Consider the following 16,551-nt stretch of genomic DNA (forward strand, 5'->3'; position numbering starts at 1 on the left):
GACAGCACCTCACACCATGATCAAGTGAATCCATGATTCCCCAGATGTCTATTGACCTCTTTGTCACAGCCAGCAGAGCCATGAATATCACTGCCAAGGTAAGTGAATCTCTCCATGACCTCAACTTCCGCACCACAAACAGATCCAGACAAGATAGCAGCATCCAAGATGTCACTGAAAGCCTGGATCTTAGTTTTGACAAAGGAAACCCGTAATCCCAGTGGCTCCGACTCCTCATTCAGCAACTCTTGGGCCCGCAAAAGGATCTCCAGAGTCTCAGCAAAAATCTGTATAATCTGTGAAATCAAGGTCAGAGATCTTGACATTCCCAAACAACGCATCGCAGCTTGATCTCTCCAACATCCTCCCCATAATCCAGTCGATCCAAGCACTGAAAAGTGTATGGGCCGGTACACACCCCTGACAAACTCCAGTAACAACTGGAAATAAGTCGGAGATGGTATCAACATCTCACAGCACTCTCAGTACCAGAGTATAGTTCAGACATCGGAGTGATCAGTTTTGGTGGCACCCCACGAAGACCAAGAATCCTTCAGGGGGCATCCCGATTCGCTGAATCAAACGCTTTGCAGAGATCGACATAAGCTGCAAGCAGCCCCTGCCAAAACTCTCGTCTGCATTTGACCGGTGAGAACCCGAAGAACAAGGATACAGTTATTCATTGACCTCTTTTGTGTAAAACCTGACTGCTCTGGGTGCTGGTGCTCAAGCAGATGGTGGCAAACCCGATCAAGAATGATCCGACCAAAGACCTTGCCCGGCATTGAGAGCAGCGTCACCCCTCAGCAGTTGTTGCAGTCCTGGCGATCATCCTTCCCTTTCCAGAAAGAGAACAAAGCCCCTCTTCCAGTCAGTTGGGATGATGCCTTTGTCCAAGGCAGAGCACAGTGTCTGTGTTCCAGGCAGAACACATGTAATGGCATGAGTACAGCATTGTCACCAGCCTTGAGAAGTTCAGCATGGATGCCAGAGATTCCTGGAGCTTCACCCAATTTCAACAAAGTCACAGCCTGTCTTTCCACAAAAGAATGTTGATCACAGTTGATTGGAGGGTCAGCAATAGGAATAGTAACACCCCTGACATCCGACTCAACAGCTGGTGGATCAGCCTGGTACTGATGCTCAATGTAACTGGCCCAGCGGGCCTTCACTTCAGACTCCTCTGCCAAGAGCCGTCCACCCTCCGCTCTTAATGCAGTACACTAAGGGACGGGCTTCGAGGAATGGAATGAACGAATTTCCCTGTAAGCAGGATGAGAATCATTTGACCACAGGTGATGCTCTACCACCTCACAAATTCCTCGCACATAGGCCTCCTTGTCCACCCTCAGCGCACGTATAGTTTTACGCCTCAAATCCATGAAAAGCTCAGCTCTGTCATTAAGCCTGGCCCTGTGACTCTAGTCAATGGTATCCAGTGTCCCTCGAGAGACAAAATTCTTCCTCGTCTGCGGTGAGTTCCAAGACATCCACCGGCAACATCAAGGACGGTGGTCTTGAAGGCACTCCACAACTCTTCAGGATTCGCCAAAGCACTCAGACCCCCCAAATCCCCAGTCAGCTTGTTTGCAAACTCCTCAGCTACCTTCTAATCCTTGAGCTTGCCAACATCCAGCCTAGGCTGATAAGGTACCATTCTCCCGGATTTCAGCTACAACTACAGAGTTGCCATCACAAGCCTGCGGTCGGTACTTAAGAACTGAGCACTTCAGTAGACCCTGCAGTTCTGGATCTACCTCTAGCAACCATAAACAAGCACGTAGTCAATCTCCTTTGCCACACGACCAGCGTTGGAATTCCAAGTCCAGCGATGAGCCCGTAGGTGCTGAAACCATGAACCAGCCACCTTAAATCCATGACTTCTTGCAAAGTCAAAGAACTTAGTGCGATTCTGGTTTACAGTTCCAGACTCAAGGGAACCAACACATGTCTCATAACCGTCGCTATCAGTTCCAATCGATGCATTTGAATCCCCCAAGACAAGAAGGAGTATCTCAAATGGAGCACTGATCAACCACAGACTCGAGCTTGGCTAAGAATGCGTCCTTCACAGTGAGATCAATCGCCTCAGAGCATAATTAGAGACCAGAGAAACGACAACCAAGGAGTGACAAATCGTTAGTCTCATAATACGCTTACTCACTGGTGTTACCTAAATTACCATTAGAATCAGCTTATCAGACACAGCTACAGCAACTCCTTGGGCACGGTAACCATCAGAGCGACCAGACCAATAGTAGGTGTAACCACCCACCATGATCTTGCCACAATCTTGTCTCCGAACCTCAGAGAGTGCTGCAATACCAATGTTCAAACGCTTGAGCTCAGATGATTACAGAGAGAGGTGATCATCCTCTCTTAGGGATCGGACATTCCAGGAACCAACCTGGAGGGACTGCATCAGGTTAACCCAAGGAGACCATCGTCTGGTGAACGACACCTCAGCACCACCCCAACACCCGCTATCACAATCTGACCAGGGAAGGTTACTCCGTGGTTTTCCTCCGATCATCAACGAGTGTGGGTCCTGAAGGCTTTGCCCCAATCCCGTCATCTGATGAGCTGCCCTGCGGAGGGCAGCTGCACAGGAGGTACTCGAAACAAAGTGGGTTTTCAGAATTTTTGGTGGTTTCTTTATGCGGGATGAAGGGTTTTATTGTGGCCGGAGTGCAAATCCTGCCAACAAACTCCTTTTAAAAAAAGTAACCCAACTGCAGGAGGATGTCCATATACACAGTTGGGCACTAGACATGGATGGACCTTGGCTCACAAGGAGCTCCTCCACCCTCTGAGAGGTTTTGTTTTTAATCTTGCTGGGTGTCCATATAATCCTGTCCACCTTCGGTGGCGAAGGTAAAAAAAAAAAAACACAAACACTTCTTGAATTGTATTTTGATAGCATCAGCACCAGCACATGAACCGTCTTACTTGACTGTTACATAAACGTGTTACTTATTAGTGAAATTCACAAAAAGTTGGGACACAGTTATTTGGTACTCACCGGGTTCAAGGTAAAACAGTCTCTGCTCCAGTCAAGAGACGCACCTAACGTTTTAAGCTGTGATAATATCTCACCACCTTTCCTGCAAGCACATCACATCTCTATGAACATCCAAATTAATTTCCTAAATTAACTACTGGAAGAAATCAGGCTATCCAACATGATACAAGCAACTGGAAGAAGGGTTTTAAAGTTAAGGTTCCCATTTAGAATGTCATTCAAACCTAAATGACTTTACATCAGCATCTGCCTCAAAAATGTTGTTGAAATTGCTTTCAACCTCAGAGTTGAAGTGACTTTAAAAGACTACTTTAATGCCTTTCACTCTTTCTGGCTCTGCATGTATAACTGCAAGGTTTACATCTCAGGGGCTCAAATATGCCTGACATCTTAGAAATGATAAATGCAAAATCTTAAACCAACTCATCAAAAAGACAATAAATAACTTTCAACAGGCCTGTAATTTGTTATAAAAAAAACAACTAAGGAACAGGAAGATACTCACAAGATCATGGAAGTGTCAGCAATTTAATATACAACATGAATGCACTCACCACTTTATATCCATATTAACTCAAGCTTCCAAAACAACAAAACCAGGATGGCAGGAGAGTCCAGCAGTAATGGACTCACAATATAGCTTGCCTATTCTGACTGACTCCAGATGGAACAGCATTGGTTAATATTGTTGTCCTCATGCTTCACAGGCAGAAAGTTGCATAAATTAAGCCTGTCCTTGGGAAAAGGGAAGACAGGCTGACTGTCCTGCTTGTCAGCACTCACTTGCAAACATTAAGATCAGAGTTACATCATGAAAGACAGTCAGAAGCCTGGAAATTTTCAAGTCTGCTGATTGTCAATGCCTAGATTTCTGCAGGTAACTAAAAAGCCAGTGGTCACAGCACCAACTTCCAGGCAATCAACAAAACAATATAAACATGCAGACACCCAAAATGAAATGAAAATTATCATCCATAACCATGTCATGGAATTTGTAGTGTCCAAAACAAAACAATGAGAAAGCAAAAACTAAACCACAAAGTAGCACCGTCACCACAATCTTTTCGCAAACAAATCTGGAAAAACAATTGTAAACAAATTAATTTGATTTCTGTTGTGATAGGCAGAAAATGGGACATGGTGGCAATTTATCTTGCAAAGCCTTGCTATCCATACACCAATATTATGTAGAACTAATGGGCAAAGGAAAACTTCCTTTCATAACTTCAGTGTTCAAAACAATTAATCCCTTGTTGTTTTAGCATTTCGGAATTTCTCTCGTTTTATTCAGTGTCCAAGAATCTCAAAAATAAAACGACAAGAAGCAAAACACTCACTCATTTTTCCACTGCCAAATTTCCTGTTTGAAGGCCTTGCGGCCAATATCATGTCGAGTTTGGCCACGTTCTTTCAACAACTTCTTTTCCACCACAACCTGCCGAACACATTCACACCTGTTTTACAATCAACTGGAAACTATGGCAGCATAAAATAATATCAAATGGTTGTGAAAAGCTGGGAAATATAAAAACTGAGGGCAAAATAAATAAATAACAAAAGAGCATGATCACGATGAGATAAAGATGAAGCTCATGGAGAGACAAAAAGGAAGATTGTGAGGAGAAAAAAAACAATGATTCGGAGGAAAAGAGAAATCCATGCGTCTATGTTGAGGAGAATACAACTCTGGCAAAATAGATGTCCCATTTTTCTTTCCTGCATAATTTACCCCTTACAAGTAGTAAACTATTACCTTTAGAAACATAAGGATCATACCACTATTAGGCAAGGTGAAGAGGAGCTAAAAAAAAAATAGCAGGAAGGTTATGTTGAAAGGTTTGTTTTTAATCTGTATAAAATGTGACCTGTACATATTCTCTACATTTAATGTGACCAGCATAACCCGCGCTGTGCGGGACATGTTGGGGTGGGTGTGTTTGAGAAAGGAACTGATGCAGAGTATCAGTAGTAATTTTATTTTAATGCAGTAAGTGGAATACGATTTCACCGTTTCAGAACCATTTTACTTACTTTTTTTGTACCATGCACCTCATATGGTCTTTGAGATAATATAAGCCGAATATCACGTTACTCGAGCGCAGAAGAAAGTCGAAGACAGCGCGACACGAAACCACAAACTCGGAAATAATATATAAGATAATGAAAATAAAATACCTGGGTAGCAATACCAGCATGATCACTACCTGGCACCCACAGCACTTGACGACGATTCATACGATGCCTGAATGGAGTAAAATGCCAATTATTTAAAGGCAACACCAATTGTCTTTTTTGAAACATTTGTAAAGCATTAACATAAAATAAAACATCCATGATATATTTGGATACATCACAATGATGAATCATTAATTTCTTCTTCGATATAACCCAAGCAATCCACCACTCACCAGCGAACTAGCGCATCTTCAACAGCCACGGTGAGGGCATGACCAAGGTGGAGAGAGCCTGTTACATTGGGTGGTGGTAGGCATATTGTAAATGTATCACCATCACTTGCTCCCTGTTGAAAAACAAGTGTGATTGGAGAAGAAAAAAAAAAGTATGCCAATTGATATTTATTCTTTTGCTACTGGTTGTGAAAAATAATACGAAGACTAAAAGAGCACTTTTCAACATCGCCAGATATGCCTCCGCCCACATTATTATACATACTACTACCAAGTTCAATTTAAATCCGTAAACCCAGATTCAAAACATTAAATAATTCCGGATGCCAGACCATGCGTCTGATGAGGTTGAAATTTAAAACATGTATCCCCCAACACTACTAGATCATGATTCTGAAGTTTCACATCGATGGATGAAGCAGTTCAAGAGACAAAACATTCTTCTTAGGATTTCCCCTGAATACAATATGGCTGACAGACCTTGTGACCAATTAATTATTTGTGAACAACATGGAATCCCCAAGGCTTGGGGAACATGCGGATGAATTTTCCCCTCAATTTGTCGAGCTATTCTGAAGAACAAGATTTTTAAAGGTTTATTCTTCAAAAAATTCATAGCTGCCAAGCCATGTGACCAACGACATCATATGTGGAGAGGTTTTTGTTCCTCATGGATAGGCAATCATACCTGTGAAGTTTCGCCTCAATCTGTTCAGCCGCTTCAGCGAAGATTTTTGAAGTTTTTTTTAATGTTAAAAAAATATGGCTGCCAAACATGTCCGATGATGTTATCATTCACCGCCCCCCCCCCCCCAAACAATTTATCCCTAGATGACCCTCAAAAATGTTCATACTGATCGGATAAAGCATTTGACAAATGCAATAACATCATAATGAAGCCACCAAATACATCATCATCAAAAAAATAATAATAATCACACTTATTCCCCATGAGCAGTACTTGACATGTGTAAAGTGTAATTTTATTTTTCATGGAGCGGTTTCGGATATGCAGAGGTTCAAAGGTTTTCCTTTTTACCAAGATGGCTGCCAAATGACGTGACATATGACTTCATAATTATCATTATTGACTTCATAATTATCATTAAAAACATTCAACATGATTAGTTATACCTTTGGTCAAAATTTTGTATCAATTGGATAAGCAGTTGCAGGGAAAACAGAGAAAATTAGTATGGATGGAAGTACATAAGCACGTATGGACGTACATATGGAAGGACAACCTGAAAAAAGAATGCCTCTGTCGACTTTGTCAGCAGAGGCATAAAAACTAACTTGGGGGGGGGGGGTTAATGAGGAGTCAATTGTTGATTAGTTATCTCATGATGGATGTCACCACAAGAGTCACACGAGGGGGTTAATAGTCACGGTGGTCATCAAGAGTTGAGCTCTAGAGTCAGTAGAGTTTGAGAGACCCAAAGAGTTTGGAAGAGTGAGATCAAATAAACACAGAGTGTCCTGTACAAGTGCAGAACCACACCCCCATGCTCCGCCCCCAACGTCTCAACAAAATTAGAAGACCACAGGATCTCTACATTATCCATCCTGTATTTTTATTTTTTGTTGTCTTGTGTCCCAAAACGAGTCTGTCAATAAGTTTAGCTTAAGGTTTAGTCGTGGCCACCGTTTACATCCAGTTATGCATGTGTACCAATCAGGTTTTCTCCTCCCTCTTTATATTAATAGTATCTTGCTGTTTCTCCTCCCTCATCATTTCTTAAACTTCTTACTTTTGAAGTGTATCTGCTATGCATTTTCAGCCAGGGAACCACCCTACAGCACAACCAGATTACTCTCAAAACCGAACACCCATGCTGAAACTACCACCTAGCCAAATTAAACAAACATAACTCTACCACACTGCGGGGTCACCTCCTCTGTGGACCACCTCTGATTGCAGTCTTGAGAGTTAGAAATAATATGAGTTCCCCCACAAGGAACTTTGACGCTGAAGGAGGCCATTAGGATCATCAAGATCTACACTATTATTACCAACTTATGATTGTTTGTGCATCCTCTATCCTTTTAAAATACGGAACATCAAGCAAAGAAGCAGCACATACAATTTTAATGTCTTTGGTATGACTAGGTCAGGGTTCGAACCAGCAACCTCAGAATCAAACCATACGCTCGAAAAATTACACCACGTAGGCTGGTTTGAACTCACATTCTAACTGTTTGATAATACACGCCAGCACTACCGATGCTTTAATCTTGAGTTGTGCCGCATCGTCCATTTAGGATACAAAGTCCTTTACAATAAAAACAAGAAAAAAAAGTAATCAGAGATTACAGACCCTTTCCAGGACATGTTTTGTTTGGTGTGTCATGTGGTGTATTGTATGTGGTGTTTGTGTAATGGTGCATTACATAATATATAATGACATAATTAGAACTGCCACTTTGTAAATGTTGGCAGTGATGACTAGTTCAGCCATTTCAGAGGTTTTTAAAGGCTAAAAAAAAAACCGAAAAAAAACAATAAGGCTACCGAATCAAATGACTGATTACATCATCAAAATTTATTTTGTGGAACATTTCATCCCAAGATGACCCTCAAAAATTTTCATACTGATCGGATGTAGCGTTCTGCATGTGCAATTATGACATCATAACGAAGACACCTATGATATCATTCAAAAAAAAAAAAATCACACTCATTACCCATGAGTACTTGCTGTATGCCATGTTTCAATTTTTTCCTTGGTGCAGTTTCAGAGATACTGAGGTCCAAAGTTATTCCATTTGTTTTCTTACAAGGCCACCATATCACATGACCTATGATGTCATGATTATCATAACAACATTCTACATGAGAAGTCGCACCAACGGTGAAAACTTCGTCTCAATCCACCAAGCGGTTGCGGAGAAAAACATGAACGTTCTGTGCGGACAAACAGACAGACAAACAAATAAAAACAAACCAATGTCACCCAAGGGGTGACCCGTATCTTGCCAAAAGGTGACCACGTGTGACTTCTTTAAGGTCACACTGAGGTGAACAGAGCTGCTATCCACCAGGAGCGACTCCTTGAGGAATATCTGCCTACGAGAGATTCCGATGAGAATCGTTCTCCAGAGTAACCATGAAAAATATGCGTTTGCCTCATAACGTCACCAAATGACATCATAATGTCTCAAGCTTGACATATCTAGAAAGCACTCATCGAGGCGTTCAATTTGAGGTATTACAAGATATGGTACCTAAGATTTTAAAATTTGACCTTGGGGTCAAAAACTTTCGACCTCCAGCATTAACCATGAAGGTCAAGGCCGATCGCCACCAAAAATTAATCAGCTGAGCACCAGACAATTAACTATAGTCCCATGAAGTTTGAAGAGGATCCGATCAAAATTACTCAAAAAATAAGGGTTTCGTCGACTCCCCTGATTTGCGACAAAGTGACCTTGACCTTTGACCTTGAAAATTTTATGCACTGAAAGGGACCTCTATAGGACTCTGATATGCGAAGTTACAAAAATTTCCAATGATAACTGTGCTCTGCAGAGTGATCGATTCGTGATTACAGACAAAATTTAAAAATTAAAAAATTAAAAAAGAAACATACAAGCTGACTTACATATTGTTGCGAATTCGCGCCTGCCGGCATGCGAATGGCCACGTAACTCGAATCGCGGCACGTCGCCCACCGAACGTCGCCCACCGAACGGACAATTCTGTCATGACCCTCTCGGACCAACGCCGGGAGCCAGTCACGGGTGGGGGTTTAACCTCACCACGATCGTGCCAATTGCCCACCCGCGCAGGATAGGGTTGCTCGCCAAATTCGATCTACCTAAGTACCTGCGCGAGTGGTCGACCGAGCGATCGTACCACGCCACAGGCCGACTCCGGACACGAACCGCTTAAGCGGTCCGTTCCGTGCTACAGTGATAACCGAGCGGTGTTATCGTCGGCCTTGACGGTTCCGATTAATTACCGGGCGTTTTAAACCCACTACGAACCCCTTACGTGATGCAAGATGGAAATTCAAACAAAGGAACGGACGCAGTGAAACGGGGAACAAGTTCACACAAGCACGTTTAATTCACACAGACCAGCACGGAAGGTAGGTATTTACAGTCACAATAATCAAAATGCACATATAAAGCGAAAGCAAGAGTTAAAACCGAATACACGCACACACGGCAACACTTAAACAGTTCTACTTGTCGGACAGGCGCCACCCACAGTCATTTAAACAAACCCAAAGAAAAGAAAAGTGGCGACTTCCCTGTGGGCCGTCGAGTCCTTCTCCCACATCCGTCGGCGTGGTCGCGCCTGGCCCCGACTCCGTGCCCTGGCGTGGTCGGCGAGTCCTCTCCGGCGTGCTTCGTGCTGGCACGTGTTGGCCGCTCGTCACGGACGGGGTTTCCGGCACTATCTCCGCGTGGATAAAGGAGGGGGGGAACCGTTGGTGCTCGGGGTCGGGAGAGAGGAATGGCAGACGCTCCGTCCCGCCAACGGGGTCTTGGGACTGCACCGACACAAGACCAGACCAGACCACCAGCCAAGGTGAACGACGAGACCAGCTCCAGGACGAAGAGGAAGAGGAGGCGCACCCCCGCCCGTGTCCGACTTTTATAGCGCGGGGTTCCGCCCTTCACTCCGCCCCGTTTTCGGCTCCACCCTCCTTCGAGAGGGTTCTCGAAAAGGGGCGTTCCCTCACCCTGACCGCCTTACGCTGTCCATCCACCAATCGGCGGCGAGCTGCCCTCCCCCCCTTCCCTCACACCAAGCGCGGGGAAGAATGGCGGGGAAAAGCCCACCAGCATCCTTGGCAGTTTTTGTTCGTTTGAAATCAAAGATAGGGAAAGTAAAACGACTAATTGGAGGATCGCAGCCCGAATGGATCACATAAATTCCCTCTATACAATGGGTTTGGCCTAACTACACATGTACTTATGGAGATGCCTCACCTGAGGGCCCTTTATGGTGTAATGCGAATTTCCACAGCCATAACAATATCTTGCAAAAACGTCGTTTTGGCAAGATAACAAACAAACGGAACTCAAATTAAATAACCTCTCCTTTGAGGGTAATTACCGTTGAGGAGCAAAAGAGAGGAAGAAGCTCGAATGAGCTAAGATCCTCGGCCTCTTAATGATGACGTCATAAAAACGAATATGACGTCATTGTGATGTATCAGGTTTGCGATAAATTATCTGTGCTAATGCAGGGCTTGATTCCCGCAAACAAAATTCAAACAGCTTGCCTAGTTTCGGAGATAATGGTATAGGCGATTTCCATTAGCGGTAATATTATGATGTTAACTTTTTTTCTAGGAAGAATTTCGAAAATTGGAGATGGTTACTGCCTGCGGGTGGGCTTTCTGCATATACATGGCAAGTTTCACGAAGATCTGATGAAAACTCTGGGTTGTGAAACAAAAAATGTCAAAAAATAGGAATGACATCATAAAAATTGATATGACGTCATAGTGATGCATCATATGTGCGGTAATTCATCTCTGCTAATGCCCTGTTCGATTCCCGCAAACAGAATTCAAAAAGCTTGCCTAGTTTCGGAGATAATTTTTTCGGCGATTTCCATTAGCAGAGATATTTTGACGTCATAACTTTTTTTTCTAGGAGGAATTATCAAAATTGGAGATCGTAACTGTCTGCGCAGGGTATTTTTACATATATACGCCAAGTTTCAGGAAGTTTCGATGAAAACTGTAGGCTGTGAAACAAAAAAGTCCACAAGAACAATAACGTGAGTAAGACTTCGAGATCCTCCACAAGGATCTAAAAATTGAAAAAGTGCAGCTCACATTATTCGACCGATAAGAGATCATAAACTCCGAACCCCTTTTCAAAAGTGCTGTCGCAGAAACATTGAAAGCCATGCCAATTTTGTGAAATTGAGATTCATTTCAGAAACATAACTATTTGCTGGAGAGGACCTTTGGAAGAAAAACAAATCCCATCATGTAACCACAGCAAACAGCACAAGTGAGCTTACATGACATCTTTTATTGCAAAGAGACAAAACCATCTGTAAGCATTTTCCTTATGTACAAGGTTTTCTTAAAAGTGGCAAAATATCACCAACGTATTTGTTGAAGCTAATGTACTATTTCTCCTGAATTTATTAGTGACAGCTGAGCATTTGATCGAACCAAAATCAATTTGAAGAAAAACTTTCATTAACAACTTAATTACATGACTAGCCAGAACATCCATTTTGAACAGGTTCTTTTTTTTTTCATAATCAAGCATGATTTTAAGTGCTTGCAATCGACTGGAGTTGAAGAGCTAGTCAAAGATAATTTCACATCGAGATATAACTATGGCAAACAGTTTTGAAGTTACTTCATGCACAGAGAAACATAAACCTCCTTTATAAGAACATATCTCCCGTTTTCTTTCCAGGCATTAAATCAGCACCGATAAAGAGCTAATCAATAACTGTTTGACAATGCACACACACTGTGCAGCGATATATTGTGGTTTCTTCTTCCTGTTACTCTTGGGGCGTTCCATGTCAAGTGTACACATTTTTCAGCGAAATTTTGACACATCGTCTCAGATTTCACTCTTTTTTTTGTGCAAGTGTTTGTATCCACGGCAAAACATTGTGTCAATTTTCATACCTGGGGACCCATTTTAGCCCCCCCCTCAAAAAATTTTTGGGTGCCCCCGGTTGACCCACAATTTTCCAGTGGCCATATCACAGGTTGTAAAATCACTCCAAAACAGCAATTCAAAAAGTTATAGTTTGGGGTGCCCTTTAGCCTTGCCCCCCCCCCAGCCAAACCGATGACCCCGATTTTTTTGTGTGAGAATACCCCTTCATATACTCCAACACCTCAACATAAATGGAAATGGGATCTCAATGGGTTCAAGTGTGATGATGGTTTTATTGTTCAGGGTCCACATATCACTAATTCTTGATTCGACATTGGGCGACGTTTGCCGTCATCGTTCCAATGACGTCACCTGCTGGCAGGCGACTTTATGTCTGAAATTGACAATCATCATCTCTGGACTATTTTATATATATATATATATATATATATATATATATTGCATCATTTGCGAAAAATTATTCTGCCTATTGTGTCTATTGATTTTTAAGTGTACATTTTTTGTATAACCATCATCGAATTAAGTTATAAATGGGCAAATCTCAGTTTTTGCATATTTTGCAGTAAGCATGGCGACTGAAGATCGAAAGGAGTTCCGAAAATACTGTTGCGATCCGTTCAGCTGCCATAAAACGAAATAACGAAAGGATCTTCGCAATGTGTGAAATGATATGTTGATGAAATTTTCTTCAAAGGTGAAAAAAGATGACAGACTTTGTACTTCGTGCAGAAAAAAAAAAAACTCAGTTGTCACCAGAGCGTATTGAAGAATCATCTTCGACCAGTTCGAAATTATCATCAGAAGGTCCTATCGAAGGCATTGCAGAATCTATTTTCACAGATGAGGACGAGGAGGTGTTTGAGCAAGAATCAGAAGTTGACCTATTAAACCAGTCGTTATCGATGATGGGCGAAAGCCCATTCGACAAACGAAAGGCGGAAAGGAACCCGGGTACGTTCCTGAAAAGCGAAGTAAAGTGGAAGATTCTGTGCGAAAGAAATTAGAACTAGTTGCTGGACCAAGCACTGCGGAGAAAACACAAAATACAGCATCAAAATGTGATGAAAACTCCATGCAAGAGGTGATCAAAAGCCTGAAAGAAAAATACGTTGTTTCGAGCCGTTCAGAGCAAATATGTATTCTGACAATGTTTGCTCGGAATATGAGGATCAGAGGGATGATGAGTGAATTCAGTTGCTCCCAAAGAATGGCTGTGCAAGCCAAAAATTTAGAGAAAGAAAATAGTATGCTATCGTCTCCAAATCCCATACAGGGTAAAATATTGCCTGACGGAGTTAAATCCGCCGTAACCGAATTTTACCGAAGTGATGAAGTCTGCCGAATAATGCCGGGAAAAAAGGACTGTGTGGTGGTCAGGAATGTACATGGAAAAGACAAAATTCAAAAGCGCCTGGTACTAAACAATCTCAAGGAACTGTTTCAGAAATTCAAAGAGAAGAACCCTGGCTTGAAAGTTGGATTCGCGAAGTTCGCCATGCTCCATCCCTCGGAGTGTGTCCTGGGCGGGTCACACGTTACACACAGGGTATGTGTATGTGCGATACATAAAAATGCAAAACTCATGATGTTTGGTTCCAAAATGACACAGATAGCCGAACTTCCTGGCTATCATCATGTGATAGCATGCATAGTTTGTAACCCACCACAACCGGCATGTTATTTCAGAACTTGTGAAAGTTGCCCATCAATACAAGACTTCAAAACCGAGCTACTGAGTGCTTATAAACTGGAGGATTTTGATGAAATTCAGTTTAAACGGTGGACATCCACCGACAGATCTGAACTGAGGTCCATGGTCCTGCCTTTGGAAGAATTCATTAATCAATTCTGTGAACGCGTGGGGAATTAGTGAGACACGACTTCATTGCCAAGGCCCAACCTCAGTTTCTGAAAAATAAGAAAGAAGAAATCGGTGAAGGAGAATTTGTCATTATTGGAGACTTCTCAGAGAACTATTCGTTTGTCGTACAGGATGCGGCCCAAGGATTCCATTGGAACTGCTCTCAAGCGACAATTCACCCCTGGGTTTACTATTTCAAATCGGACGATGGTAAATTAAACCACGATTATATCAGAATGCAATACTCACGATGTCGTCTCAGTCCACCTCTTCCAAAGAATGCTCATTGAACACTTGAAATCTCGCTTTGGAAATGTAAAGAAACGTTACTATTTCTCAGACGGTTGCACTGGCCAATATAAGAATTGCAAAGCCTTCATAAACCTATGTCGTCACAAATCAGAGTATGGTTTTGACACAGATTGGCATTTTTTTGCCACAAGTCATGGCAAGGGCCCTTCAGATGGCGTGGGAGGTACAGTCAAACGAGAAGCAACACGTGAGAGTCTGCGTGAACCTTACGAGAGTCAAATTATATCTCCAAAAGATCTTTTCGCCTTTTCTGAAAATGGTTTGAATGAAATGAAGTTTGGTTACGGGACCCAAGGAGGTGTATGACGAGGAAGAACGAAATCTGGAAGAAAGGTTAAAAACGGCCAAAACCATAGCTGAAATTCAAAAACTTCATGCTTTCATCCCTATTTCTGAAACTGCTCTTCAAGTACGCGAATTCAGCCTTAGTGAGGAACACCGTATTGAGTCAGCCATTTCAAAATCTACACAAATTTTTATCGGGAAACTCTCAGGTTATGTCACAGTGCACTATGATGGAAAATGGTGGCTTGCCTGCATCATGGAAGCCTTTCAGGACACTCATGAAGTGAAAGTGAATTTTCTTCATCCAAATGGGCCCGCAAATACTTTATTTTTTCCTGACATTGAGGATCACTGCATTTTAGACATTTCTGATATACTTCTTTCCGTAGAACCAAAAACTGCTACAGGTAGAACCTACACAATCAGTAAAAAAGAAACACAGCTGTCAAATAAAACATTGGTTGGCAAAAAATCTTGACTATAATAATGCAAGGAAAAACTCTTACTCATACTAGTATCGCTTCCAGTTCCTGCATGTGCATGTGGAAAATTTATGTACAATATACTGATAGTGTATTGGAAATAGTGTTCAAATATTGTGCTATGTATTGTGGCGTATTGTGTGTCCAGCACCCGAGTCCCCGAACAATAAAACCATCATCACACTTGAATCCATTGAGATCCCATTTTCATTTATGCTGAGGTGTTGGAGTATATGAAGGGGTATTCTCACAAAAAAAAATATATATATATCGGGACCGTCGGTTTGGCTGGGGAGCGGGGGCCCAAGGTCAAAGGGCGCCCCAAACTAAAACTTTTTGAATTACTGTTTCGGAGTGATTTTACTTTACACGATTCGAAAGATCTCGCTTTTACGAGCATTTTGATATAAAGATCATCCAAATCGGACCACGACAACCTGTGATATGGCCTCTGGAAGATTGTGGGGCAGCCGGGGGCGCCAAATTTTTTGGGGGGCCTAAAATGGGCCCCTATGGGCCCACAGGTCTAAAAGTTGGTATTTTGAGTTTATTCACCCAAGTGAATAAATGACCAACATATGGGGAGAAAATGAGGTATTAGTGTCGGGAGGGTGTGTACACTTGACATGGAATGCCCCGTATTCTACTTCTTAATATTTCTAAATAACACAATCATTTTTGTCAAAGTGAAATGTCAGTACATGATAAATCAATGTTTTTTTTCTGGAAATAGCAAAGACCATCAAGTATTAAGGCAGGATCAAGTATTGTTTGGCCACATTTCCTGCCGAGTTTGGTGGAGGAGCTAAAACACAGAATGGACCAGGAGGCAAGGGAACAAATACGAGAATGGCACTCGGTAGAATGCATACCTCTGCCAGGCTGAACAGTTTACATTTTGTATCCACTGATAGGTCCAGAGGCAATCTGGCCTTTCCCAAAATCTAATCACTAGTTCTTGTCACCGACCAAAGTCATTCACCAAGTTTTGCATAACCCATCCACAACGATTTTAAATATTGTGGTTCACAGTGTATTGTTTTTGGTTCACCTTCCTTTCACTTTAAGAATCAATTAAAAAGAACTAGAAGGGCACTCGGTAGAGCGCATTATTATCTCCACTACGTGATGCCTGATCCATGAGAACATATCGGGTCTAATACATTTTTGAAATAGCATGCTATACAGAACTATATCGTTTTTGGCCCAATCTTTTAATGGTGAAGAATCACTGTAAAAATGAAATAATTCTCATATCCAGATCCGGATCCGGATCCAGATCTTCACCAAAATCAAATCAATTCGTCCTTGTGACACACCCAACCTGTCCACCAAGTTTTGTCCGAATCCATCCACAACTTTTTGAGATATCTTGCTATATATCATTATTCGCCCAATCTCTCAAAGGTGAAGAATCACTTAAAAATTCTAGTCGTCGGATCCGGATCCGGATATTCACCAAAATCGAATCAATTCTTCTTTGTCACACACCGAACCTGTCCACCAAGTTTCATCCAAATCCGTCCACAACATTTTGAGAAATCGTGCTCTATATTGGCTTCACAC

General features: G+C 42.2%; 1 protein-coding gene across 4 annotated transcripts in view; it reads right to left on the minus strand.

Annotated features, from left to right (window-relative positions):
- LOC147034848 (valine--tRNA ligase, mitochondrial-like) overlaps positions 1–16,551 on the minus strand; it is an 81,876-nt gene that overhangs the window by 56,561 nt on the left and 8,764 nt on the right. For all 4 annotated transcript variants that reach the window (XR_015060540.1, XR_015060541.1, XM_085890351.1 and 1 more), the window contains 4 exons: positions 5,431–5,543; positions 5,198–5,264; positions 4,360–4,457; positions 3,023–3,104 (listed from right to left, as the gene is read on the minus strand). Coding sequence is in view for 2 of the 4 variants with exons in the window: in XM_085890351.1 (XP_085746477.1) it covers positions 3,023–3,104; positions 4,360–4,457; positions 5,198–5,264; positions 5,431–5,543 (360 nt within the window). In the remaining 2 variants the exon portion in view is untranslated. The remainder of the gene's footprint in view (positions 1–3,022; positions 3,105–4,359; positions 4,458–5,197; positions 5,265–5,430; positions 5,544–16,551) is intronic.

This window comes from Eptatretus burgeri, chromosome 1 (genome assembly GCF_056783735.1).
Source record: "Eptatretus burgeri isolate ZD-2024b chromosome 1, Ebu_testis_v1, whole genome shotgun sequence".
NCBI classification, from domain to species: Eukaryota; Metazoa; Chordata; class Myxini; order Myxiniformes; family Myxinidae; genus Eptatretus; species Eptatretus burgeri.